A 27,745-nucleotide genomic window follows, 5' to 3' on the forward strand; every position below is an offset into this window, starting at 1 on the left:
TTGGGAATCATTTCCATGTGCTTATTTGCCATCTGTATGTTTCCCTTGGTGAAATATCTCTTCATGCATTTTGCCCATATTCTCAGTATATTTTTAGGGGTATTTTTGTTTGTTTGCTTTATTTTAAAGATTTTATTTTTAAGGACTCTCTATACCCAGTGTGGAGCTGAAACTCACAAATCCAAGATCAAGAGTCACATGCTCTTAACGACTGAATTAGCCAGGTGCCCCAGTTTTATGTTTTTAATGTTGCATTTTGAGGGTTGTTTATATGTATGAAATATGAGTTCATTGTCATATATTTGGTTTGCCAATACAATCTGCTCCTCTGCAACATTTTTTCACCCTTTTGCCAGGGTTTTTTACAGGATAAAGTATCTCATTCTGATGAAGTCCATTTTACCCACATTTTTACTGTTACATATTTTTGCTGTCCTGTAAGAACACTTTGCCGACTTCTTGTCCACAAAGAATTTCTCCAGTAAGATCTTCTAAAAAAGTCATAGAAATGAATATGTGATCCATTTTGAATGTATTTCTACATAATGTATAAAGTTTAGATCAAGTTTCGTTTTTTGCCTATGGATATTCATTTGCTCCAAAACATTTTTTTTGAAAAGACCCTCTTTCTCCAATTTAATTGCTTTCATACCTTTGTCAAAAGTAAATTGGATATATTTGTGTGGGGCTACTTATGAGTTCATTATTATGATCCATTAACCCATGTGTCTGTATGCCAATGCTACACTGTCTTAATTACTATAGCTGCAATATTGGTACAATCATTCATCTCATCTCACTTTATTTTTCTGTCTCAAAGTTGAATTAGTAATTTTAATAACTTTACCTTTTCATATCAATTTTAGGATAATCTTGTCTATATCAAAAAAAAAAAAAAAAAAAAAAAAAAAAACACAACCTTGCTGGGATTTGGCCAGTAGTGGCTTTAAATTTATATTTCAATTTGGAGATAATCGACATATTTACTATCTTGAGTCTTCCAATCCATTAACATGGTATGTCTCTCCTTTCATTTAGATCATTTTTATATTTCCTTCATCAACATTTCATAGTTTTCATCATACAAATCATGTTTTTCTAGACTTACACCTAAATATTTTGGGCTTTTTGAGTGATTACAAATGACATTTTTTTATTTTCATTTTTTAAGGATTTTATTTATTTATTCATGAGAGACACTGAGAGAGAAACAGAGATAGACAGTGGGAGAAGCAGGCTCCTCACAGAGAACTCACTGAGGGACTCGATCCCAGGACCCCGGGATCATGCCCTGAGCAGAAGGCAGATGTTCAAACACTGAGCACCCAGGCATCCAATGGAATTATATTTTTAAGTTGTGTTTATTGCTAGCATGTAGAAATACAATATGTTTATCTTATAATCCGTGACTTACCTTAACTCACTTACTAGTTTTAGAAGGATTTTTGTAGATTCCTTGTGAGTTCTGCATAGACAATCATGTCATCTACAATTAGGGAAAATTGTCTTCATTCCTTTCTGACTTGTATGCCTTTTTTTTGTCTTATATTATTGTGCTGGCTGGAACTCTCAGTACTGTTTAATATAAATGGTGGAAGCAAACATTCTTGCCATACTCCCAATTTTTAGGGAGAAAGCATTCAGTCTTCCACCATTAAGTAAGATTTTAGTTGTAGGTATTTTTAAATCTTTTATCACATTGAGGAAACTCACCTTTCTTATTTTTCCAAGGTTTTCAAAATTATGAATTAGTTTTGAATTTTATCAGAAACTTTTCTGTGTCAATGTAATTGTGCAATTATTTTCTTCTTTAGCCTGTTACTTTAATGGATTATATTGACCAATTTTCCAATATTGAATAAGCCCTACGTATCTTGAATAAATGCTACTTGGTCAGTTTATGTTTTATTGCTGAATTTATACATATGTTTTTATCTATTTAAATATTATACTTATGTGTTGCATAGTTTATTATTGAATTTCTACATTATTATTTTTATTTGTGTATGGCTAAACACTTATTTATATATTTATATATTGCTGAAACATATATTCATATGCTTTATTTATATATTGCTATTATATATGTATAAATTGTATGTATTTCATGGACTGTATTTTGTTAAAGATTTTTGCAGTAGTATTTATCAGAGATATTTGTGCATAATTTTCTTTTTGTTGTTGTTTATTTTTTAATGTTGGCTAGTTTTATTATCAGAGTAATACTGGCCTCATAATATGAGTTAGTGTTCCCGCGTCTTGTAGTATTTTTTTTTTAAAGTAAATTTTAAATCTTCTTTAAATGTTAGAATTTTCCAGTGTAGTCACCTGGGTCTGAAAATTTCCTTTTGTAAAATTTTAAGTTATGAATATAATTTCTTTAGTAGTGATCAGGCTATTCAAATTATTTCATAATGGGTGAGTTAGTAGTTTGTCCTGTTTAAGGAATTGGTCTCTTTTTGATGTCTGCAAATTTCTGAATATCAGAAATGAAGTCTCTGTTTCTGATATTGATACTTTGTCTTTTCTTTCTGCCTCTGCCCTTTTACCTCTCTGTCAGTCTTGGAATCAGTTTCATTATTCTTTTCAAGAACCAGCTTTGTGTTTAATTGAGAATATCTGTCCAATAAATATATTTTTAAAAATGATGTTCAACTTCAGGGAAATACAAATTAAAACTCTCTGAGAGTCTTTTTTATAAACAAGCAAGCAAAAATTTAAAAATTGACAATATTGATTGTTGAAGAGGATATGGAACAACTAAAATTCTCTTGTATCACTAGTGGGAATGTAAAATGGTTCAAACACTGTGGAACACAGTTTGGCAGTTTTGATTTTTTATTAATGGCATACTTTATAACCTAGTAATCCCATTCCTAAGTATTGACCCAGGAAAAATTGAAAATTTGCATTCACAAAAAGTCTTATATATGAATGTTAATAGCTGTTTTATTCATAGTAACTGAAAAAAAAGAACTTATCTATCAACAGATGGGTAAACACATTGGATATTTCATAAAATAGAATACAATAAAATAGAATAAGCTGCTGTTACGTCAATCACATTGATTAATCTCAAAAACACTCTGTGAAGTAAAACAAAAACAAAAACAAGCCAGGCAGAGTAGAAAAGGAAGAACTAAACTATATCAATAAAATTAAAATAGTAGTGACCTTAGGTTGGAAATGATTATTAGGTTGTTCAGAATGTTTTATAACTCTGTTGGGGTGCTGCTTACATAAGTTTATACAATGGTCAAAACTAATAGAACTGTGCCTTTAAAATTTGTACATTTTATTACATATGGATTATGCCTCAGTTTAAAAAAAGCAATACTTTTACTGGCATATGTTTCCTTTGTGTGGAATGAGTTTTCTTTTATTTCAAGAAAGTTTTATTGAATTAGAGGTTTAAATATTTAAGTATTTTCATACTTTGTTTTCATTCTTGGAAATTCCTGTTTCTGTGTGAATATATATATTTTCTTGGATCTTTTTTACCTTCTTCCTTATTTCTATTTTATTCTTTACACTTTTCTGTACACCACTTACTCACTTTACAGTCAATTTTTCTTTAGTCATACACCTTTTAATTCCATCATTATTTCTGAAGATTTTTTTCATCTAAATCTTTCTTGAGAAGTGTCAGTTAATCTTCCTATTATCTAAACATCTTTTTTTTTAGCTTTTCTAATTATAATTTTTGTCCGATTGTTATTCTTTTTCTTTTTTTTTTTTAAGATTGTTAAAATTCATGAGAGACACAGAGAGAGGCAGAGACATAGGCAGAGAGAAGCGGGCTTCTTGCCCAGAGCCCAATGTGAGACTCGAACCCACTACTCTGGGATCATGCCCTGAGCCGAAAGCAGATACTCAACCACTAAGCCACCGAGGCATCCCAGTGGTCTGTTTTCTTAATTTTTTTTGGTTCGTTTCAAAACAGTGCTCTCCACTTTAAATAGTATTTTTGTTGTTAAAGGACTTTCTAGGAACTGATGTCTCTGGTCCTATTCCCTCTAGTATTTACCTCTCTCTTACCTCAAATATGCTTATTCTGCTCATTTTTATTTGACTTCTAATAATGTTTCTTTAGGTTGAGGTTCTACACTTCTAGATATTTTTGATATCCTGGAGATAGAGTTCCCAAACAAACTGTAGATGCCTGGTAAAATTTGATGTTCCAATAAGCAATAGATTTTTATTTTTGTTTTTATTTTTATTTTTATTTTTATTTATTTATTTACTTACTTAATTACTTACTTATAACTATGTCCCATATAATATTGGCTGAATCATGTGATCCAACCCAGAGGGCATATATGACCACAGCTGTGTTTATGTTCCCCATCTGTTCCTCTCTCCTTACTTAGGGAACTTAGCCATTCAATTTTTGTACCCTCATGACTCCCTAGCTTTGGTTGACCGTTCAAGAACCTGAAACCCAGGACTCTCTGTTCAATGTGAGGTCCTTGCCTTCTAGAGGTGAATTTATTTCTAGTATAGATGTTCAATGTCCCATGAGACTCATCAGAAATTCCTTTTCATTTCCTGCAATTTCCATTGCTTGACACTGTGAGTGATTTGACTACATCTACCCATATTCTGGTGTTTATAATGCTGATTACTTGTTAACACATATTGTAGAAGCTGCTTTGTATTTTCTTTCCCTGTATTGGTTGACACATATGGTTTCTTCTAAAGAAGTTTTATTGAACAGAAAACTGCTTAGCTACACCGTAAGTCTAAGCCAGAAGTCCAGAGGCAATCCCAGGACTCTAGGATCATGACCTGAGCTTAAGGCAGACACTTAACAAGCTGAGCTACCCATGTGCCCCAGAGTTTTTTAAAATGATATTTTCTTACTACGTTTCCTTGTGTATAGGAATATAATTGATTTTAAATATTGATCATGCTTCTTTGTTGAACTCTTAATTAGTTCAAGTAATTTGGCAATTATCTTTTGAATAACCATATCATCTATAAATAATGAAAGTTTAATTTCTTCCTTCCCAACTCTTTATTATTTTTTTTTACATTTTCCTATGTTGCATAGGATATCAACTATAATGTTAAATAGAAGAGCTTATAGTAAGCATTCTAGTTTTGTGTTGGTTCACTCAACTTTTTAAAAGATTTATATATTTATTTTAGGGAATTGAGGGAGAGGCAAAAGGAGAGAGAGAGTCTTAGGTAAACTCTGTGTTGAACATGAAGCCAGAGAGTCTTGATCCAACAACCTTGAGATCACTACCTGAGCCGAAACCAAGAGTTAGATGCTTTACTCACTGAGCAACTCAGGCACCCCACTTTCATTCAGTTTTTAATGGGAATAACAATGGAACCTACTTCATAGTATTGTTTGAGGATTGAATGAGGCATTCATAAAAAATTACTTCAGCCTATTTAGTACATATTGAACTGGTAATGAATAATAACTATTATTGTCTTTAAATATCAATAAAATCACCCCATATTATACTCATGCAAATATAAAGTAGCAGAAATAAGTTAAAGAGCTTAGGAAATAGTAAGTAGAATATGTATGTGAAAATACCAAGTAAGAGAAGAGGTTTCAAATAACAAAGCTATGTAGTCATTTCTTTATTTCTGGCTTTCTATATCATTCTCTTGAAAAAGAAAAAAGCTAGTCATATTTACATATAAAAAATAATAACTAATATGTAAAGCAAAAGATATCATCATTCCCCTTACAATATGAGGAAAGCATATGATTTTGTAGGTGTGCAAAATGGGTAAACGAACAGGAAAAGAGAAAAACAAACAAAATGGAAAGGAAGACCCAGCTGAAGATGCCAGAAGTGAGTGCAAGGATATATTATGTAGGAATAGTCTATGTATACTACACTGTAGGGGGCAGCTTTATTGAGATTGTGGAATAGACATTATTAATATGGGACATTTGGGCTGTTTACCTCTTAAAATACTCATAACCTATTTGTTTTTTTTAATCTGTAATATATTTGTAAAATAATAGAGTGTTGATATTGATCCCGGTATATACATTTCCACATGTAGTTGAGCCCTGGTCTTGCTTATTCTTACGGTGCTATTAGTATTTCTTTATGCTTATGGTATTTTCATCAAAGTGATTTATGAAATCTCATTTTTTGTTGTTGAAGAAATTCAGGGAGCTTTCTCTTTGTGATGGCCTGTAATGATTTCCACCCATAGGTCAGCTTTCCTGGGATACCAGGTCTGAGACAAAGATTTACATGCAGCACATTTATTATAGTATGTGCTTAAGAGCAAAAACAGGACTAGGCCAATGAAAAATTGGAACTGCAGTGCAATTGCAACACAGGAATCATTTGGTATTATGGAACTCTCTAAACCCAAGGTGACTTTCATAGATGTCCAAAACCAGGGGAGTAATAGGAAGCCTTTTGTATTTCCCCATGGACCTATCATTAGTTGTAGGCTGCCTGGAGAAGCAGGACATGTCCTTGAGTGTGGCTGAGGGACTCAGCACTGCAAAAGTAAGTGCTTAATGTTAAAGAGGAGATCTCAGTGGCATACCACAGGCTTCTCTTCATACCTCGTGCTCCACAAGGAAACAGCCCTTATAGGTTAGTAGTTGGTTTCTTTCCCAAGGTAGGCTTACAAGATTAGTGGGACAAACTGTAGCCCTAGCCCTACATCTGGTCCTGGGACAACAGTTGGTGCACATTGTTTCCATCCTCTACTATCCATTTTGTCTGTATTCTGTGGACCTTCAGCTACCTGTGTAAGCAGTTTACCTACTGAGATAATCCAGATCCTCAACCCCAAGGAGTCTAAGTCACTATCCATCATGCTTGTCAAGCTGTGGTTATTTCTCTGTTGCATCACCATCAAAACTAAGTGGATGGTCAGCAAGAGATGCCCCACTGTTTCACCTGGATGCCAAAAATAGTTTTCCCTGGTTCCACTGACAGGTCCATTAGCCCTGCCAGGAAGGTAACTCCTATTTTTCACTGTGGTCTCTTGGATCAAAGAGTCTAAAGTGACTGGATGGCAGAATAACTTAATTAAGCAAGACTTCACTTGCTTCCAGCAAGACTTATTCTGTACTAGAAGCTTTTTCTTTTGCAATCTGGGACTTCTAAATCCATAGAGGCTAATTTGTGGGGAGAGGAAGCACATTCCCCAAATTCATCTTTGAAAGTGATGTTTCATGGTGCCCCTCCTGTTTTCACTGCTCTACTCCCAGACCCATGTGTTCTACCTGTTGGAGACCCAGCACCATGTGATATTCATGTAGAGCATTCACTCTTTCCAGAAGAAAGGCACCTAGCCTTACACAGTTTCATCTCCGAGTTAACACCTCATCTGCATTTTCAATAACCACATGAGTTTGTCAGACTGACAGCTTCTCAATTTCATGGGACTGATAGATCCCATAGAGATTTGTTAAATTCTCCTCTTCTTTAACTATGAAGTGAGTCCTGTGTACCAATGCAGAGTTTTATGGTATCTTGTATTGGTGAATCAAACATTCTCTAAGCCCTCAGTCCTTCCAAAGCCTTATAAGCAGGAAAGGCAACCCACATGGAGAATGTTTCAATTTCTTCCCAGTTGAATTGCTCCCATTTTTAGGGTAGAAGGGATCTAACATCATCATCCATTACATACTGGTTGTTGGTCTCCTCTAGAAGTGGTACCATACTGAGGGCTCAGCATTGCTCTGTTGCTGGCAGTTTAGTTATTCAGCTATGATTCAATAAGCCATCCTAGTTTACCAACAGGAAAAATGTTAATAGTTTCAGTGTTACTATCTAGGCCAAGAACTATCATTACACCATCTATTGCAGTGATAAGTTTTTCATTGCTAGTCATCGGGAAGTGATCTAGGGTTGAAACTCCCTTTAACATCTCTTTTTCCAGGACAGCTCCTATTTTCAGTGGTTGTTAGTTCTTCAGGTGGTAAGTTCTGAAATGAAGACTCAATGCAGGTCACTTATAGTGGAGTGCTTCCAGGAACAACATCTGTAATGGAGTGAGGGGAGTAGGACAGTCGGAAGAAGAAGTTACAGCATCAACAGAATGATGCCATGTAAAGGACTGAAGCTGAGCCAGTTTTTCATAAATGTCCTCAATTGAGACAAGGGTCTAGGAGCTTTGTACCTTAGCATCCACCAGTCATGAAATAAGGGTTGCTCCTGGAGGTGAGTGTAATTGTACACAAGGCAGCTCACTTTGGCAGAGGCTAATTCATGAGAAGGGACTTGGCTGTGACCCATCTATCAACAAGCAACACTTCTGACAGTTGGAAAATGATTAGTGTCTCAGCCCAAAAGAGGAACTTGGGCAGTGCTCACAGCATCCACTGAAGTCTCAGTTCTAGAATGCTTTATTTTTTATTTCTCTCAAATATGTGTTTGTCACACTGCGATTTTATACAGAAATAAGTTCGTAATGAAATAAGTTGCTAATTTGTTTGCAACTTACATATAGGATCTGTCAGAAAAGATACCATTTCTATACGACTATTTATGCACCAATAAGGAATATGGCACAAGATTTTATAAGTTGTTGAAATACATTTTTACTGTTTATTACATTCTTAATTTAAAACACCTTGTAGCCTTGCATTTTTTTTAAAAGATTTATTTTTATTTATTTATGATAGAGAGAGGGACAGAGACAGAGACACAGGCAGAGGCAGAAGCAGGCTCCATGCCGGGAACCTGACACGGGACTTGATCCCAGGACTCCAGGATCCCTGGGCCAAAGGCAGGCATGAAACCACTGAGCCACCCAGAGATCCCCTAGCCTTGCATTTGTAAGACATGTGTCTGTGCTAAGACTGATGTTCTATAGACGGGAGCAAGAAAAACCCTAAGGAGCTTGCATGAGCATCCAATCCAAGACTAGGGTTTCATTAGCAGACTCATCTAAACCTGGGATAAAATATTCTTAGATTTGCATAGTAGTGTGATGAAGATACAATAATGACATCTTTATTTAAAAAAAAAAAAGATTTATTTATTGGGATGCCTGGGTGGCTCAGTGGTTGAGCATCTGCCTTAGGCTTAGGGTGTGATCCTGGGGTCCAAGGATTGAGTCCTGGGATTGAGTCCCACATCAGGTTCCCTGCAAGGAGCGTGCTTCTTGTGTCTCCTATGAATAAATATATAAAATCTTTAAAAATAAATAAAAATAAAATGATTTATTTATTTGTTTGTTTGAGAGAGAGAGAGAGAGAGAGCACACAGAGGGAGAGGGAGAAACAGACTCCTGCTGAGCAGGGAGCCCAACAGGGACTCAGTCCCAGGACCCTGGGATCATACCTGAGCAGAAAGCAGATACTTAACCAACTGAACCACTCAGATGCCCACAAAAATGTTTTCTAGAGCCAAGTATAGAACTTGATTTTTTTAGGATCATGTAGAATTAACTCAATTTTACCTTTGAGTAGGAGAAAACATTTTTAAGAGGAAAATAGCTTTTAAACTTTTAAACTTTGAATCCTATATTTAAACTAGGAATTAGTAATTTTAGATTTAGGATGATTTAAAAACAAAAAAAAAAGGAAACAAAGATAACATAAAATGGGAAGAAACAAATATATTTAATGAAGCATAATTCCATTATTAGTGCGTGCAGATCATCATGACATGACCTTCTTTTCAACTTTTGGAAAAGTTAATATATATTAAGCTCTCATCCAAAGATCATCTTAGTACTAAATGTACATTAAACCTTGTACATTTGGGGGCATTTCTTTTTTTTTTTTTTTTTTTTTTTAACACGTTTTCCAAGGTCCTATGCACTGACAACACATTGATCAAATAGCATCAGTTTGCAAATAATGTGTCTACTTGATGGCCATTTAAAGGCCTGGTATTTTTTTCTCAAGATATGTTCCTCAAGAAATTATGAATACATTCTTTATAAAAGAGTTCTTGTATAATGATACAAAAAGTGATTGCTAGTGCTAATACTTTTGGTTGATACCACTCTGCAATCATTATTTCCAATAAAAATGATTGACTGTCTAAGTGGCTGACATAAGGAGTAAAACATTCTGTTTATTGCTATTGCCATTGTTGGACTAGCCCATGGGCACTGCAGCTATAAGGTTTGTTATGTGAGAAAGGATATGCTTCTCCAGAAAAATAACAATAAAATCACTTTGTGTTCTTCCAGGAATGCTTAGTTTCAAGAGCAGATAAAAATCCCAACATTTTTCAGATTATAGAGGTAGATTCAGTAAAGAGTTTGGATTTAAACCCAATTCTCCTAACTTATAGATATATCTTTCTATTAATTAACTCGTTTAAGTAAATAATATAATTGATATGCTATATCAAACTGTCTTAGAATTCCAAAGGAAATACATATACCAAAAGTCAGACTGAAAGATTTATTAAATCCAGTCCACTAAAAATACAACATATTTATATTGTACTTGATCCTTGTGGAAAATTATTTGACAATTAAAAATCTGTTTCAGAAAACTGAATACTTCAGTGTTCAAGTATTAATTTGCTATTGCTGAATGACAAATTACCACAAACTTAGAGGCTTAAAATAACACCCATTTATTCTCTCTCAGTTCTGTCCAGATGGGCTTGGTTGAGTACTGTGTTTAGAGACTAATGAGACAGAAATCAAGATAGTGACTCTCCTAGGGCTCTGGCATGCAGTCTGCTTCCAGATCATTCAGGCCATCAGCAGAATTCAGTGTCATTTGGTTCTGGGACTGAGGTATACATTTCCTTCCTGGCAGTTGGCTGGAGATTGTTTTCAGCTTTTCTGGAGGCCACCAACATTCCTTGTCAAAAGGATTCCTCTATCCTCAAACTAGCAAGGTACTTGAAGTTCTTCACGTGCTTCAGATCTCTCTGAGGTCCCCTTCTGCCGCTAGCCAAAAAGTAGTTATCAGCTTTAAAAGACTCATAGGATTAGATCAGGCCCATATTGGTAATTACTCTATTTTAAGTCAACTCTGCCTACAGCATAGCATGATCACAAGAGTAATAGCTCAACATATTCACAGATTGTGGGGATTAGGCTGAGACATATTTGGGGACCACCATTTTGTCTACTACTATTAAAATCAGAAATAAAAAATGAGTTTCAGAAAAATGCTAAATATATTTTCAAAAATACACTGTTGATCACTGTTTCACAGATGAATCAAAGTTGGCACTTAAAACCAAAGATAACTTATAAAGTAATCCTTTAACTTTACCTTTTTTGTCCTCAAAAAGAAATGAAATCAAAAGAACGTTTTTATTGGACACTCTTGCAATTTTCAGAATATAAATGCAAAGCCAAAAGATGCATAATTTAAAACTTACTTGTGTTTTGCATTGAACCAAGTACTTTTAAAAGATTTTTCCTTTTAAATTGATTTAAAAAGTAGTTCCTACATTCTGTGATAATTTATTTTAACTCTTCTGAAGGTAGGCTTTCTACATTCGATGTTTCTTATTATATAGTGGACATTAAGCATAGATATTTAATTAAAAGTTTGATGATTTCAAGTTTTCTTCTCAAACACTGAATAACATTTAGATTTGAATATGTGGTTCTCTGGACTTCTTAGCATATTAGAACTCTTGAGCCCAAAATGCCAGCATAGCAAGCAGTATTCACCAGATGTGCTATGACTAAGATTTTACTATTGACAGTACCCAACCAAGAAGACAGGTATTCAGAAGACACGTAACACATGAGATATTGTTAAATGTCTATCCTGTCACTTACGTTGGCACACGCAAAAAAAAAAAAACTTACCCAGTAAAAATTTTGATGGAAATTTTATAGAGAAGGAAGTTAGGAAATTGTATTGTTGGAGCAACTTTAAATGTTTGAGAGAACTTGGTGATTTCACCCACACTTAAAATCCAATGGCCTGCAGGGACAAATACCATATGATTTCACTTGTATGTGGAATCTAGAAAACAAAACAAATGAACAAACTTAAAAACAAAACATAAACCGTAAGTACAGAGAACAGACTGGTGGTGACCAGAGGGGGCAGGGGCGGGGGGGGAGGGCAGGGGATAAGCAAAATGGATGAAGGGAAGTGGAAGCTACATGCTTTCAGTTATGGAATGAATAAGTGATGAGGATCAAAGGTACAACATAGGAAATAGAGTCAATGGTATTATAATAGCACTGTATGGTGACAGACAGTAGCTACACTTGTGGTACACATAGCATGACATACAGAGTTGTCCACACACTGTATTGTACACCTGAAACACTGTGTACACTGTATGTGTACTGTGACACATGTGACACTGTGACACTGTATGTCAATTATACTTCAATTAAAAAAAATCAATCTAATGTCTTACAAAGGACCCAAGAAGAATGAGGTTTCCTTAATGTGTCAGCTTATATATATTGTCTCTTCCTTATTTGGATATTTTAAATGTGACACTGTATGTCAATTATACTTCAATTAAAAAAAATTAATCTAATGTCTTACAAAGGACATTATGTGTTTGTATATGTATGTATATGTATATGTAATGTGACACTGTATGTCAATTATACTTCAATTAAAAAAAATTAATCTAATGTCTTACAAAGGACCCAAGAAGAATGAGGTTTCCTTAATGTGTCAGCTTATATATATTGTCTCTTCCTTATTTGGATATTTTAAAAACAAACACAGCAAGTAATCATTTTTCAAGGCCATTTAATAGGTTTATCATATCTCCCAACTGGGATAATTTACATATTTTAGAAAGCTGTTTACCTTACTGTTAAAATTTCTTTCAATTTGAGATGAAAGTTAGGAGTACAGAAAAGCTAAGAGATTAAAACATTTCTGGTTGAAAGAGATCATGTTTCCAATTCCAAAGGAAGAAAATAGTAGACTGTTTACTCAGTGTTGTCAGTCTACCATCTTAGTGAAGCATATTTATGTAAATTTTGAAAATGTTATTAACTTTTTACATATGACTCTTTAAAAGTTCCTCTTTTCTTTATTTTAGTATTTTTAATATTCTCCATAACATTTTTTCTTCTTTCTCAAGAACAGATGTTCTGCATTTCCAATGAGAAATCTAACACTAAGTACAGTATTTTTCCTCTATGTATGTACTTCATCTAGAAAATGGTTTGTAAGACACTTCATCTAATTCATGTTTTTCCTCTATAGATAGTCTGAATTTTTTTTTTTTTTACTTACTTTTACTTACTTTGGTTGTAATATTAAGTTGCACTTCTATTTAGTTGAGTTTCTATAGTCTTACTGAAACAAAGGATTAGGTATTTCTCTAGAAAACAAGAGACTCATAAAAAGTATAAGATAGTGATGATTCACTTTTGCATATAAAAAAAAACAAAACGTGCATAATTTTCAGTGGCAGACAGTTCTGTCCTCTTATTCTTCTCTGCCAGAAGAATCCCAATTTTGTTCAGATATTTAAATAGCCAGCGAAGCTCTCAGGGAGATCTAATCTTCTCACAGGTGTGTGTGGGGGGGATGAATTATAGTTGGTTACAAACATAATTATTTCCATCTTCTTTGCCAGTGATTATATTCACAACAGGCATATGACACAGATCCAGCTAGTGAGGTGTGAGGAAGTCCACTTAGTGCCTCTGGGAAAAACTTTTTTTTCCTAAAAGAATAAAGTGTTACAGAAGGAAGGGGCCTTTTCTGCCCAGCACCTTTCTGCTTGCAGAGTGTATTACCGTGTGAGGATTTGAAAGAAATTCCAGCCGTATGAATCTACAACCACAGCAGCTCTGAGCCACCGAGCCAACAGCAGCCCACTTCCAGACTTCATATGAGGAGAGATTTTTTTTAAAAAAACCCTTGTATTTAAACCTTCTCTAGGGGATCCCTGGGTGGCTCAGTGGTTTAGCGCCTGCCTTTGGCCCGGGGCACGATCCTGGAGTCCCGGGATCGAGTCCCACGTCGGGCTCCTGGCATGGAGCCTGCTTCTCCCTCCTCCTGTGTCTCTGTCTCTCTCTCTCTCTCTCTGTCTATGATAAATAAATAAATAAATAAATCTTAAAAAAAAAAAAAACAAAACAAAACCTTCTCTAGTTCGCTGTGTTACTTGCAGCCAAAAGTATTCCTGATTGAAAGAGTTGGTTTTCATTTTGCTTTAATTTTTATCCATCTTACCAACATAATCCTGTTGGTAATGGATTTAAGCCCTACCTTTGAGATAGTAAAGGAAAAGTTCTTTAGCAAATTAAAAAAAAAAAAAAAAAAAAGAAGGAAGGAAGGAAGGAAGGAAAGGAAAGGAAAGGAAAAAATCTTCTAAAATGGGAAAAATACTCCATAGTTTTAATTCATTATTAACATATATAAATTTGGAACTTCACTCTTCAAACATCAAACAAATATTTACAATCTCAAAAGTATCAAGCACCTAGTTGAGAATACTGTAGGAGCAATACATATTATATGTAGGTTTGGCCATTAACACAAAGAACATTGCCTCTTTGATTTGTTAGCTATAATTATCACACAATTAATTGGGTCAGCTCTGTGATACTCCAAAATATCCTTTAGGTGACTATATAGAATATAAAGACTTATGCAGAATTAGCTATCCTAGTTATTAGGTTGGACAGGCCAGACTTTATTTTTGATACACAAGCAAATGTATCTTTTTAAATAGAATTGTGCATTATGTGTGTTTTTTCTGAGCAGAACTTCCCGTATTGTCACAGCTAATAGATTGCAAATGTGTTGGCATGTTGAGTCCTTCAAGAACCCAGGGTGGCCAAAGCCCCTGAATCAATCATTTCATCAGCGAACTATGGCTTTTATTTATATTAGAGTGCATTATAAACAGTATCATTGTCCATATGTGCCATGAATTCTTCCAAGAAGCACAGTTTAAAATCTATAATTCAATACGTGGGTAAAGTACATCTTCTTTAAATTAATTATTTGTCATAAGAAAAGACAAGTCAATGTTCTTAGGCATCATAAGTTACATTGGTGAACTGGTCACACATACATCAAAGTGGCCAAAATGCTCTTAAGAATATGCCTAAAATAATGCTTTCCACTTACCCACTGGGACAGATGTCATAGTATTTACTGAGTGTTAAAATATTGGCTAAAAAGTGTTACAGAAGAATATCTGTATATAAATACTGGGCTGACAGATATTAAGTAATCAGCAATTTAACACCTCTCTAAATTTCCAAGGCGACTATGATGATTGATAAATTTAGGACTGCTATTTTGTTTATTAGAATTCTTAATATTTTTAGTGTCATGTGATCCATTTTCCCAACTAAAAAAAATACCAGCCTATTATATTGATAATGTTTATCATTTCCTTTCCCCTTTATTCCCTTCAAAGTTAGTCACAATAAAACATTACTTGAAATTATATATTTTCCAGGTACTTAACTCATTTTGTCATTTTTCACACCTCTGGTAATATTCAGGACTCTAAATTTATTGATTTCTGCATCCTGGAACTTTATACAATACATTCTGAAAACAATAAAACAGCCTTGTATTGTTAGAATATTGGAAATACACTGAGAACTGGTTGAGGCTCATATAAAACAAGAGTACCTCATTTTCTATTAATAGATTTTCACAGCAATTACATAAGGCATATAAATTCAAAAAAAAATTGTGTTGCATACCATTCAAACATTACAATCTCAAAAGTATCAATGGACAGATTGTGAAGCTGTGATATAATTGCCCAAAGGGAGTGGACCTCAATTTTGAAGGTAATTGCACGTGTCCACAAGTATTAGGAATAATCTCCAGGGTGACATTTCATTGACAGAGTGATTTTGGAGAACAGAAGAGTTGGATGGATATATTGGTTTTCTGTGGTTTCTGTAACAAATTACCACAAATGTGGTGGCTTAAAACAGCAGAAATTTATTCTCTCTTAGTTCTGGAATCCAAAAGTCTGAAATCAGTATAACTGAGCCAAAATCAGAGCTCACATTACCTCTAGAGGCTCCAGAGGAGCTTGCTTGCTTCTTCCAGCTTCTGCTAGCTGCTAAGATGTTTTGGCTTGTGGGCACATCACCATAGTCTTCAAGGCCAACACCTTCAAACCTCATTCTATTCTATTCATATTGTCCATTTGTTTTCCTGTGTAAAATATCCATCTGCCTCCCACTTATAAAGATATATATATGATTACATTGGTGCCACCTAGATAATCCAAGATAGTCTCCCCATTTAAAAACTTTTAATAACATTTGCAAAGACTTTTATTTTCTTTTTCTTCCTAACTTTCTCCTTCCTTTCCTTCCTCCCTTCCTTCCATCATTGTTGGCTACATAAAATGATATTAATGGGTTCCAGAGATTAGGATATCAGTGCCTTTGCGAGGGTCATTTCTCAGTCTACCATCTTATATGTGGGGAGCAGAGGAATAGCAAAATAATGAAATAAAGACAATGTTATATGTATGGTATAAAATTTTTCAAATTCACAAGATATTAGTTTTTTTTAAAATACATTATAATATTATCTTGACTTGATCTTCAAATACCAGAACACCAGACCTAGAGGCAGTTTCATATATTTAAGTATTATTGGGCTAGTCCAAGAAACGTCACCACAGGGTAAACCACTCTTACTAGCATTAACTATGATTTCCAAAATCAATGAGGCCAGTATATTTGACTTTTTAATTATTTACTGAGTAGCAAAAATACTGTTTTTGATTTCACTTTTAAGCACAAGTGGTGATGATTATGTACAAGAAAACAAAAATTGCCTTTTTAATAGTTTGAGGTGAGATTCTTCTCATATCAGTTCTCACTTTATAATCTATGTATTAAATGTCAGCATCTTAAAACCCTGCTTGACAAACAAATATCATTGAATAAAATCACTGTTTGATTCTTAAACTGTATAAATTTCAGATTTTAAAACTGTAGATTGGGATTTTCTCTCTAGTTTTTATGTTATATTAGCTGTTCAAATCTCTCATTTGCATACATCAATATATAGCTTGATTTATTTTTATTTCGTATCAAAAATTGTTTCAAAGAAATTCTAGCTTTAGGGTTATAGAGCTGTAAATATCTCTGTATGAAATATTGTCAATGAGTTAAAATTTGTCATATATGGATGTCTTCATGCTAAATGAATGCTATTTTTTTTCAAAGAGAATTATTTTCTACTTTATGCTTCAAGAAGAATAGAATACCTTTGGGATACTGCTTTTATTTGGAGTTGCATAAAATTTAATTGCCATTTTTATATGTTCATTAAAATAATGCCCGTTGGACATTCTAACATTTATAGTCTGTCTTAGAAATAGTCTGTGTAAGCAAAATATTTTCAAGTATGTTTTAATATGTCAAACTAAACATTTTAAGGAAAATCCAAATTTATAGGAATTGATCAAAATAGAACAAGAGAAGCATAAAAAATTAATAATTAGTTGAATAAATACACAAAATCATTTTTTATTTATTTTTTTAAGATTTTATTTATTTATTCATGAGACACAGAGAGAGAGGCAGAGACATAGGCAGAGGGAGAAGCAGGCTCCATGCAGGGAACCTGATGAGGGACTCGATCCCAGGACCCTGGGATCACGCCCTGAGCCAAAGGCAGACACTCAACCATTGAGCCACCCAGGTGCCCCCAATAATTAATAGTTTATCATTGAATTGACATGTATATTTCAGAATACTTAAGGTGACTTTTTAATCAAGTGGGGAAAAATCAGATAACAATATAAAGCAATATTCCTATTTAATTTAAACACACATGTGTTACCAGTGATTATGTCTAAGTATGATATTTTCCAAATGTCTCTTTTTGATAGTTAAAATATTAAATATTTTATACGATAGGAAATGTCTGTAATTGGGAGAAAAGCAAAATAAATCTTATTTTAAAATGAACTTAAAGTTATTCAGTCTTTAAAATAAGTAAATATAAAACTACAAGTAAGTTTAATCATATGATAGCAGCATTAGTGAAAGATGTGAAAAATCTGTCTTCCTTTATGATCTATGTGACGTATGAGTAGAATTGGATTTCTATCCAGCTCTGGCTAATTAACTAATCAGAGTCTTCATCCCTGGTCAAACTAGAAGTTGCAATAACTGTATTTTTATGTAGGTATTTCTCTTAAGGGACAAGTTTTTATAGCATGGCATAGATATAACAGGATTTTTGAGTTAGGAGATGGAATTTTAATCATAAAGCAGCCTGTGCGTGGTCATAAAATGATAAAGAACTAGGAAATAAGCTCCTTTCTGTGGGACACTTTGTTCTTTTCTTATCATAACAATGGATGAGAAATTGATATGAGAATGCCTGAGGAGATTAAGTGATATTGCTGTTGAAGATGATAAAATTAGGCTAAAATGTAATTAACTTTGAACAAAAGATGAACATAGTCCAACCATTTTGACCAAGGATATTTGTTTGAGTATACATTTATATTTATTAAAACACTTGATCATTAATAGTTCTAAATCCTTGCTTAAAGGAGTTGTTTTTAAGGTATGATTTACTAATACAATGCTTCTAACACAGTTTACTAGAATGGATTACATTATTCCTCTTATGGTAGCAGCACCATGTCAGTAATGTTGGTAAGCTGGTAGTTTTGCTTTCTGCTAAAGGTAATCATTCCTGAAACCATTCCTATAGATTGTATCAATTGCATATCAGTGATAAATAAAAATCATTTTAGGGGATTGACTTAGTTATATCCTTGTAATGTTTCTCTACAACATCTGTTATAGATAGTTGCATCCAGCTGGTACTTAATAAATGTGAACTGATTGACCCAACTCCTTTTCTGATTAGCCATTTAGAGCATCATGTGGCCAGTGATTGAACTGCATTACCCTCTTTCATCTTCTGACCTTTACTGAATAATAGTTTTCTAAACTGTCATTTTTAAAAGAAAGTCACTAATATAATTTAGTCCACTCATATATATTACATATGTTTGTGTGAGCATTTTCTCTCCCCATCCCTCCTTTCATCATCTATCTATCTATCTATCATCTATCTATCTATCTATCTATCTATCTATCTATCTATCTATCTATCTATCTACTATCCCAGCTATTTTTGTGGTAAACAAAAAATATAGGTCTCTGCCCTATGTAGTTTACAATCCAACTGTCACCTAAATATGTTAGAGGGAGGAAGGGAGAGGGAAGAAATAAAACAATGAAATAGTTTGCAAGAAAGATGCTCTTCCAAGGTCCAAGCAAAATTATTTAAATGCATAACATTTTAAAAAGTATAAGTGATAGTGAAACATAATTAGAAATGTATTAGAATGAATTAAATAATTAGAATGTAGTTATTATTCAATATTTCACCCAATAACATTTTGCATGAGAAAGCTTCTAGTATCAAAAAAAAAAAAAAAAGCCTAAATAAACATAGAAATGTTTCTTTGAAAAACTGGAATATTATCTGCTAATATATTATTCCAATATGTCTACTCTCTGCAGACATACAAGAAAGAGAAATAAGAAATTAGAAAGCCAGATAAATCATAAATTTAAACCTCCTTTTTATTTTTTTTAATTTTTATTTATTTATGATAGTCACCCAGAGAGAGAGAGAGAGGCAGAGACAGGCAGAGGCAGAGGGAGAAGCAGGCTCCATGCAGCGAGCCTGACGTGGGATTCGACCCCGGGTCTCCAGGATCGCACCCTGGGCCAAAAGCAGGCGCCAAACCACTGCGCCACCCAGGGATCCCTTAAACCTCCTTTTTAAAGGAATGCTTGCTTTAATGGGAAACTTTTTTTCCAGAAATTGATTTTAGAATCATTTCATACTGAGAAAGTACAAAAATCTGTTTGTCTTAATAGCTTCTCTTTTCCAGAGTTTTTGTACAGTAAGTTATTTTGCAAATACAGTGCCATAAAGATTCCAGTTTTCCTTAAAATAATTCATAATCTGAATATAATTCAAATAAGGGTGAAAAAGTTTTTCTCTGTGTATGTGTGTACATGAAAACCTGAGAAACTAGTACTAAAAATCATATGCTTTGCGTGTGTTAAATATACTTTATAATTCAAAAAATACACTTTAATTAGAAAGGTTTATTGTAAGAGAGAGAGGTAGAAAAGCAGTGGCAGTGTCATTAAGGTGTGACTCATTATATTCCAATAAAAAGTTTACCAGCGTTCTAGTCTGAGGCTCTGTCTTTCTAATTATTATGTAACCATGGCATATAATAGCACCATGTCTCTGGATCTGGCCAATATTTTGGCCTATTGTGATTGACAGCCTTAACGAATTTTTATCTTACGCAGCTAATTTGATTTCATCATTAGAGCCACAAATACAACAGGGAAACCATGATGATTCAATTACTTTTTAGCTGATAATTTTTACCATTTAGCTGGAGACTCACGTTAAATCAGCCTCTCAAATGGTCATTTAGTGCTACAGAAATCAGCCCTTGAAGAATGAATTTCATCATACAATGGGATTTTTCTATCATGGCAGTTCTCTCATAGTTGTTGGGTTTTTGGTTTTTTTTTACTTGAAACATAAAATACCAGATAACTTTCTCACATAAAAGGGAGAGACTAAAGAAAAATTAATTTTATAGCAGATAACTATAAGGAAGGTGATATCTGGCAAGTGTGATACTTTGTTATCCTGTTAGGTTATCTCTTCTGGGCAGGACATCGTTTTCAATTATATTCAAACTGAGCAATTGTCAATTATATCACATCAACTGTAGCTGTAGCAACTGGGAAGAAGTTAGTACAGATATTTATACTCTTAAATAAATATGATGAGTAATTTTAAGAACAATGTGAAAGATAGGATTTAATTGACAAAAATCAATCATAGACCAGATTTACAAGGGAATGCCAAAAAATCTATATTTAAGAAACAAGGCAAAATTCAATTGAAGATGATTTGATTTAGGCAAATGCCAGCTACTAAAATGAGAGAAGGAGGTATAAAAAATAAAAATGGAGAATGAAAAAAAGCAGTTAGGAGTCAAATGACAGAAAGTTAATGAGTTAAATGAGATAAAGCCTTGCTTTGGGAAAATGCAGGGATTCGCCCCCCCGCCCCAATAGCGTAGTATGGGTTTCTGTGTTTATTAAAGGTGTCTCACCACTGCAGGCAGTTATTCTCTTTTGTAAAACTTTAATGATGTAGAGTCCACTGTGAAGTCAACTGGTTTGTAACGAAGTATAGGATGGAATGAAAATGATGAACGTAAATGCAAAGATATGGAAAGTATATTTGTTATGTTCCTTCTGGACCTATCTTTCCAAATTACTCTGGGAGAAAAGAGATAAAAAGAACAAAGGGAGTGCCAGGGTGGCTCAGTAGGTTAAGTATCCAACTCTTGATTTTGACTCATGTCATCATCTCAGGGTCATGGGATGGAACCCCATGTAGGATTCCATGCTCAGTAGGGAGTCTGCTTGAGATTCCCTATCTCTCCCTCTCCCTCTGCTCCCCACCACACACACTTTCTCTCTCTCTCTCTCTCAAATAAATAAATAAATAAATAAATAAATCTTTCAAAAAGTTATTACTAATAAATAGGTCTTTAAAAAAGTGTCTCATAAAACAAGACATAGAATGCTTTATAAATATGTAGGGTGGGAAGTCAGAAATAATAAATTATAGTAATGACATGATATGAAGCAAGATTTCATAAAATGCCATTGGTCTATCAGTATTGGCATTCGTGTATCAAAAAAAGAACATCTAGGGCAGCCAGGGTAGCTCAGTGATTTAGTGCTGCCTTCAGCCCAGGGTGTGATCCTGGACACCCAGGATCAAGTCCCACATCGGGCTCCCTGCATGGAGCCTGCTTCTCCCTTTGCCTGTGTGTCTGCCTCTCTCTCTCTCTTTCTGATGAATAAATAAATAAAAAATCTTTAAAAAAAAAGAACATTCTAGAGAAGAATATATAGCACTCATGAAAACAGGTCTAGATTGCAAGTTTAATTAGGAGAATGTTTTACATTAACGTGAAGAGTGTATTGTTAGTATTGTAAGGGGATAAAAAATGGCGATTACTGCCATATTATTTAAACAAGAAGTGGTGATATAATCATAATAAAATGGCAACGTGTAGTTAAGAACTCAAATATTGACTGTTTTCAAGCACTCTGTTATTCTGTCTTTATATAAACTATGTGTGTTTGCTCCTCTTACTAAGGCTATTTTACATTTGAGGAAACTAAAGTGTAATGAGACCATCTGGCATGAAAATAGCCACAGAGCCTCCCTCCAGGTCCCGTATTCTTCATCTCTCTGTGCTATTCATTTGCTTGTGACCCATGATCTTTTCTGTCCTTCATAAAGTTATTAATTTTGGTGACTGAAGCATAAATTTTTCAGCCTAATTTTTTTTAACAAAGCGAGGCATAATTTAGATCTACGCATGCACGTTAAGGTAAGTAAGTGTAAATGATGTCCAAATTCTTATTATATATTCAACATGTAATATTTAAGTAGTGCTTGTGACATATATACCTCATGGATGCACATGACCTTTTCAACATTTAAGGAGCTTAAAATATGATTTTGATTTGGAAGCTGAAAAGCTACAATATTGATATTCCTTAGTGCTGCATCAGGATATATGTCTACCATTGAGTTTTTTTTTCCAGAAATAATATATATACATATTTTAAAAATATATATTTTAAAATAAATATATATTTTATATATACATATTATATATATCTTACAAATTTTTTCATCATTTCTTACCCGATATTTTACTTATTCTGCTATATTGGCTTTTAGAAACTAGTCCTTATTTTGCTTCCCCTCATAAATAAGGTGGGAAAAGTGTGCCACCATGAACAAAGTCACTCAGTCACTTTTATTCTTTTCATTTCTTTTTATTTATTTTTTAAAGATTTCATTTATTTATTCATGAGACCAGAGAGAGAGAGACAGAGACACAGGCAGAGGGAGAAGCAGGCTCCCTGCAGATAGCCCAATGTGGTACTCAATCCCAGGACCCCGGGATCACACCCTGAGCCAAAGGCAGACGCTCAACCACTGAGCCACCTGGGTGCCCCACTTTTATTCTTTTTATAGTCACTTAAAGGAAGTCACAGGAAACTACAAACACATTTAGTGTTTTTTAACCTGTTACTTATAAAGTATGACCCAACACTGCAGTATATTTCTAAAACTTAGATCCTAAATAAATAAATAAATAAATAAATAAAGTAAAAATAAATAAATAAATAAAATAAATAAATAAAATGTAGATCCAGATCTGTCAGAGAGTCAAATAAGTCTAGATTTTTAGGTTCTTGGAATTGTAAGGTAAATATGTGCTTTGCAGTACTGAGCAAACTTAAATATTCATTGGATCTCTGTTTTAGAACTAACATTCCTTGCTGCAGCCTGTTTAGTGTTCTGACCCTGTTTCCAGTCTCCAGCCCTCACCTCATACAGAGTCTCAAACTTCTTCTTTTGTCTTGGACCATTTAGTTTATTACTCTTACTTTATTCTCACTGAGGAACATACATATTCAGCAGTAAGGTAAATCCATCACCTGGAAAACAGCTAAGTCACTATGTGTTATTACATAAACTCACTATGTAGGACCCTTACTCCTCACACTCCATATGTGATCATAGTCTTCTCATAAAAATCAGGTCTGGGACAAGAGCATGCATCTTCCATCTGAAAATAGTACAATCTTCCCTGTATTATTCCTCATTTGTTCATTGATTTGCAGAATATTATCTGAATCCTGTTTTGTACGAAGTTAACAACTTAAAGGTATAAACATATATTTCAAAAAGCCCCTTTTCTCAAGGCACTGGTCATCGGGCATTGGAGGAAAATATGCAAATAATTAGATTTGCATCTGCAATTAGACATTTGGAATGAAATTTAGGCGGGCAAGATCTCATTGGAGCACTAAGCACCACTCGTTGGGCCAAGTCACTTTGGATGGTTATCACTCAGGAGGTAATATTTAACTTGAGCCTTGGTGAAAAACAGAATATTTATTGGTGGTAAAAGGAGTACCTAGGGAGGAAAAAGATTATTAAAGAATAGAGGAATAATATACAAAATAGCACAGAAGTGAGAAATAGCTTTCCGTGTCTGCTGAACAGCAAGTAATCAGATACGTCTGTGATCTATAATGCCCTAGATATGAACTGAAACATGTGTCTGAAAAAATAACATGTACAAGAGGCAAGAGCATGGAGGTTATTGAACTATTAAAGAAAAATTTTGGTTTGTCCCATGTAAAGGACAGGAGCCCTTGGTATTTATTTTGCAGAGAAATGACATGATACACTCTTGTCTTCTTTTGTAGTTCACACCTGATGTTTTCTTTGTTTTCAGCATTTTCCATCAGAGCCCCTCTAACCTCCACACTTTGATTTGGTCAAGTCTACAAATTAGCTTGTTTCACCTCTATGGAAGGTGTTTTATCTCTTCTGTTAGTCTTTGCAGGTCTTTTTTTTTTTTTTTCTTTCCCTCAGGGTAGTTTATATACTTCTCCCATCTTCCTTCCTTGTGCTCAGACTATACATCTTTTTGTGATTCTTATAGAATAATCCTCTCTTTTCTTATCTGTCTCCATCACTTGACTTGAATTCAGGGAGAATTTATCATTGGTCTTTGTATCCCCAGTGTCCTTCTGGCTTGTTGCCCTCTAGATGCTTAATACATTTAGTTGAACAAATGCTCATAAATATAACTTGGTAAGAAAAATGTGTCATCAGTGACAAAAACACACTGAATAGCAAACCTTGTAAAATCAGAGATAATGACTCCATGATCACTATAAGGGGAGATCACGAGAGAGTAAAAGAAGAAGGTGAAGAGAGAAAGGAAAGGAAGACAGCAAAGATATAAGGCTGCTTAGATGGGACTGAGGCATGGGGACTGGTTTGAAGATGATGCCAGATAACTGGGAGAAAGGTTGTGTAGTATCAAGCATGGCATCGGTTTTGCTAAAGGAAGATACAAGTCTCTTTTGGATGGTTTTTATTTGATATATCTGTTGGAGCATCCCATTTTGTTAGATGTCTGGAGAACATAATCAGCCCCCCCTTAAAGCATAAATGTGGTCTACTGTAGCTTTTGTATAAAAGCCTTAATCAAGTTTAGGCTACAGTGAGTACCAGTGAGAAAAAAAGTCAACAGAGAAGAATGTGCATCTCGACCTGTTCCTTAGACACAATAGCTAATATTTACCACTAATCTTAAGATTAGGGTATTCAAAGGTTGGAGTTCTATTTAAATCTTACTCAGCTGATCCAAAATTAATTATATGTTATTTCTCTCTTGCCTTTCTACAGTATGCTGTTTGGCTAGTCCTCTGGGTTACCTGGAACGTGTTTGTTATCTGCTTCTATTTGGAGGCTGGGGACCTCTCAAAGGTAATTTTGCCATCTGATTTGCCTGAGTCATCAGTAATGTGTTAACAAGCCTTTTCCTAAATAAGCCAGACTCTCACCCTGGTCTTGTCACTTAGATGCACCTCGAATGAAGGTAAATTGAAAAATCTTCTCATCTATATCTCTGTTTTTTTACCATCGAAGATGTGTTTTAGTTTGTCACAAAAATGTACTTTTATTATTTTAAGCAAAACTAGTGTGAAGTAATGGTTATTACAATGACCACGCTGTGTACTTTTAAAACATTGACTGATGAGAGACATTTCTGAAGCAGAATAGGATTTTTTTTCAGAGATAAAATCTTGAAGGTTTTTGAAATTACTTATGTTGCTTATTACTGTCTGAAAGTTTTTCCTGCTTGGACCCAAATAGTAAGGCAGTCATTCAAACCATTAATGGATTTAAGTTGAATAAAATACTTACCAGAGGGAAGTGGTTAAATATATAAATGAATAAAATAAACCTTTTATTCTAAAATAGTCTAGGAAAGATTTAAAATACTTTTTCACATAGGTTTTTTATTTTGTGCTATCCTCATGTGAGTGCGTTTATGTATTCTTGTTTATGTGTATTACTGTTATATTTCTAACATGAATGATTTTGCTATTGAAATAATGTAGTTTTTAGATCTCTAAAACCAGCAAGCATCCTTCTTCTATTGCAATGTGGTTATCAGCAAATAAGCCAAATAAGATAATTCATTCAAAGTGGCGGTAAATCCTGCTTAAGGTACTTGAGACAGTGACGAACTTGTCCTTCTTCATATTAACTTTTATTTTTTTTTTCATATTAACTTTTAAAGACAGATTTTAAAATGTTCTATACACTTTCCTTATTAGAGCAGAAAAACCCTGCCAAGATGTTGACATTTTTAAAGCCTAGAGATGATAGCCTGCTTTAGAAGTTTAAAAGAGCTAAAAAGTTGCAAGGAAATATCCTTGTAGGGCTTTACATTTTGGGGAGTGGGGTGTGAGGGTAATGATAATACACTTTATATAATCCAGCATACAGATACTTCACAAAGGACATCATTTTCAAGGATGTTTATTATTTAACTGTGATGTGGCTTTATATCAAGTATAAATAATCTTGATTATTTTGTTGAATGGCAAATGACAAAGGATAAAATAAGAGGTAACATTATGGCATGAGATAGAACCAAAGCTTCCGGAACTTGTGTTTTTTATGATCAAATTTTGGGCAAGTCCTCACTGTGTCCTTCTGCAAAATCTGTGATTCTTGCCAGGCGTTGTCCTCCACACTCTTGGCAGCAGGCAGTCCTTTCCCGAAGATGCCGTGACCAAAGAAAAGAAATTGTTCAGGTGGCCGTAGGAAGGATGCAGACAAGATAGCTGCTTAAAACCTATATTTCCTCTGTACTGGAAAAGCATGCCTGCTTCCCAAGACTTGAATCCCTTACTCAATTTATATATCCCTGCTGCTCTATAATCCATTTTGTTCAAAGAAATTCCATACTAGAATGATTTTTAATGATATTTTGATTTTAAGCAATCACCCTAAAAATTGAAAGGCAGGTATTCAGATATCTTGGTCGAGTAAAATAATCTAGAAGATCAGAGTTTGTAAATCATATATATATGTGAAGAAGGAGAGAGGGAGATTTGAGCCAGGCTGGCTGCAGAAATATTCTGTAATTGAGCTCACTGCTCCACGTGATCACTGCAGGCACAGAATAAAGCTTGTGATCTCCTGACCTCAGACATGGGCATTAAATCCACAGTGAGGGCACATCCTAACACACTGTAGTTCAAGACAGTTGCAACCCAAATGACTAAGAATTCTTCTAATGCACACAGGCAGCTAGTGTCTAACCCTTGGAAATGAAGTAGTTAATATTCCCTTCTTCTCTTCATCTTATAAACCAAGTCAGGACTCTGCAGAGCACATGAAAATTTAATAATTTCCTTTTAACAAATAATCTAAAGGAAAACCATAAAGGGCAAAGTTATATAGTTCTCTATACCAGATTTTTTTCCTCCCTTTCCTACTCAAAGGGTTTGAGAAAGGTGTATTTATACCATTTAATTCTTTAGCTGCTGCAACTGCCTCACATTCTTCAAGTAATGCAGCGCCAGAAGGAAGCAATGGTGATTGAAAAATGTACAGATATATGAAAACTCAAAAATGGGACTCCTGAAACTGTTGATAATACTTAGATTACAGAATATAAACTGTTTTTTCCTCACTCCACCAAAATAAATAAATAAATAAAAATAGTTTGACCATAGGAGTGGGCCAGTTTGTTTGAGGCCGAGGGAGAAATATTGAGAAATAGAATCAGGGAGGAAGTTCTGTAGTCCTTATGGGTGTGAATAAAGTGTGTTTATTTCCATGAAACATTTTGTAAATAGGCGACTTCTTCATGATGAAAATAGACAAGAAGTGGTA

General features: G+C 34.2%; 1 protein-coding gene across 4 annotated transcripts in view; it reads left to right on the forward strand.

Annotated features, from left to right (window-relative positions):
- Positions 1-27,745, forward strand: part of NKAIN2 (sodium/potassium transporting ATPase interacting 2) — a 951,498-nt gene that overhangs the window by 492,739 nt on the left and 431,014 nt on the right. For all 4 annotated transcript variants that reach the window (XM_072832815.1, XM_072832800.1, XM_072832806.1 and 1 more), the window contains exon 3: positions 25,238-25,318. In XM_072832815.1, the coding sequence (XP_072688916.1) occupies positions 25,238-25,318 (81 nt within the window). The remainder of the gene's footprint in view (positions 1-25,237; positions 25,319-27,745) is intronic.

The sequence above is a fragment of the Canis lupus genome, chromosome 1, assembly GCF_048164855.1.
Source record: "Canis lupus baileyi chromosome 1, mCanLup2.hap1, whole genome shotgun sequence".
In the NCBI taxonomy this organism is placed as follows: domain Eukaryota; kingdom Metazoa; phylum Chordata; class Mammalia; order Carnivora; family Canidae; genus Canis; species Canis lupus.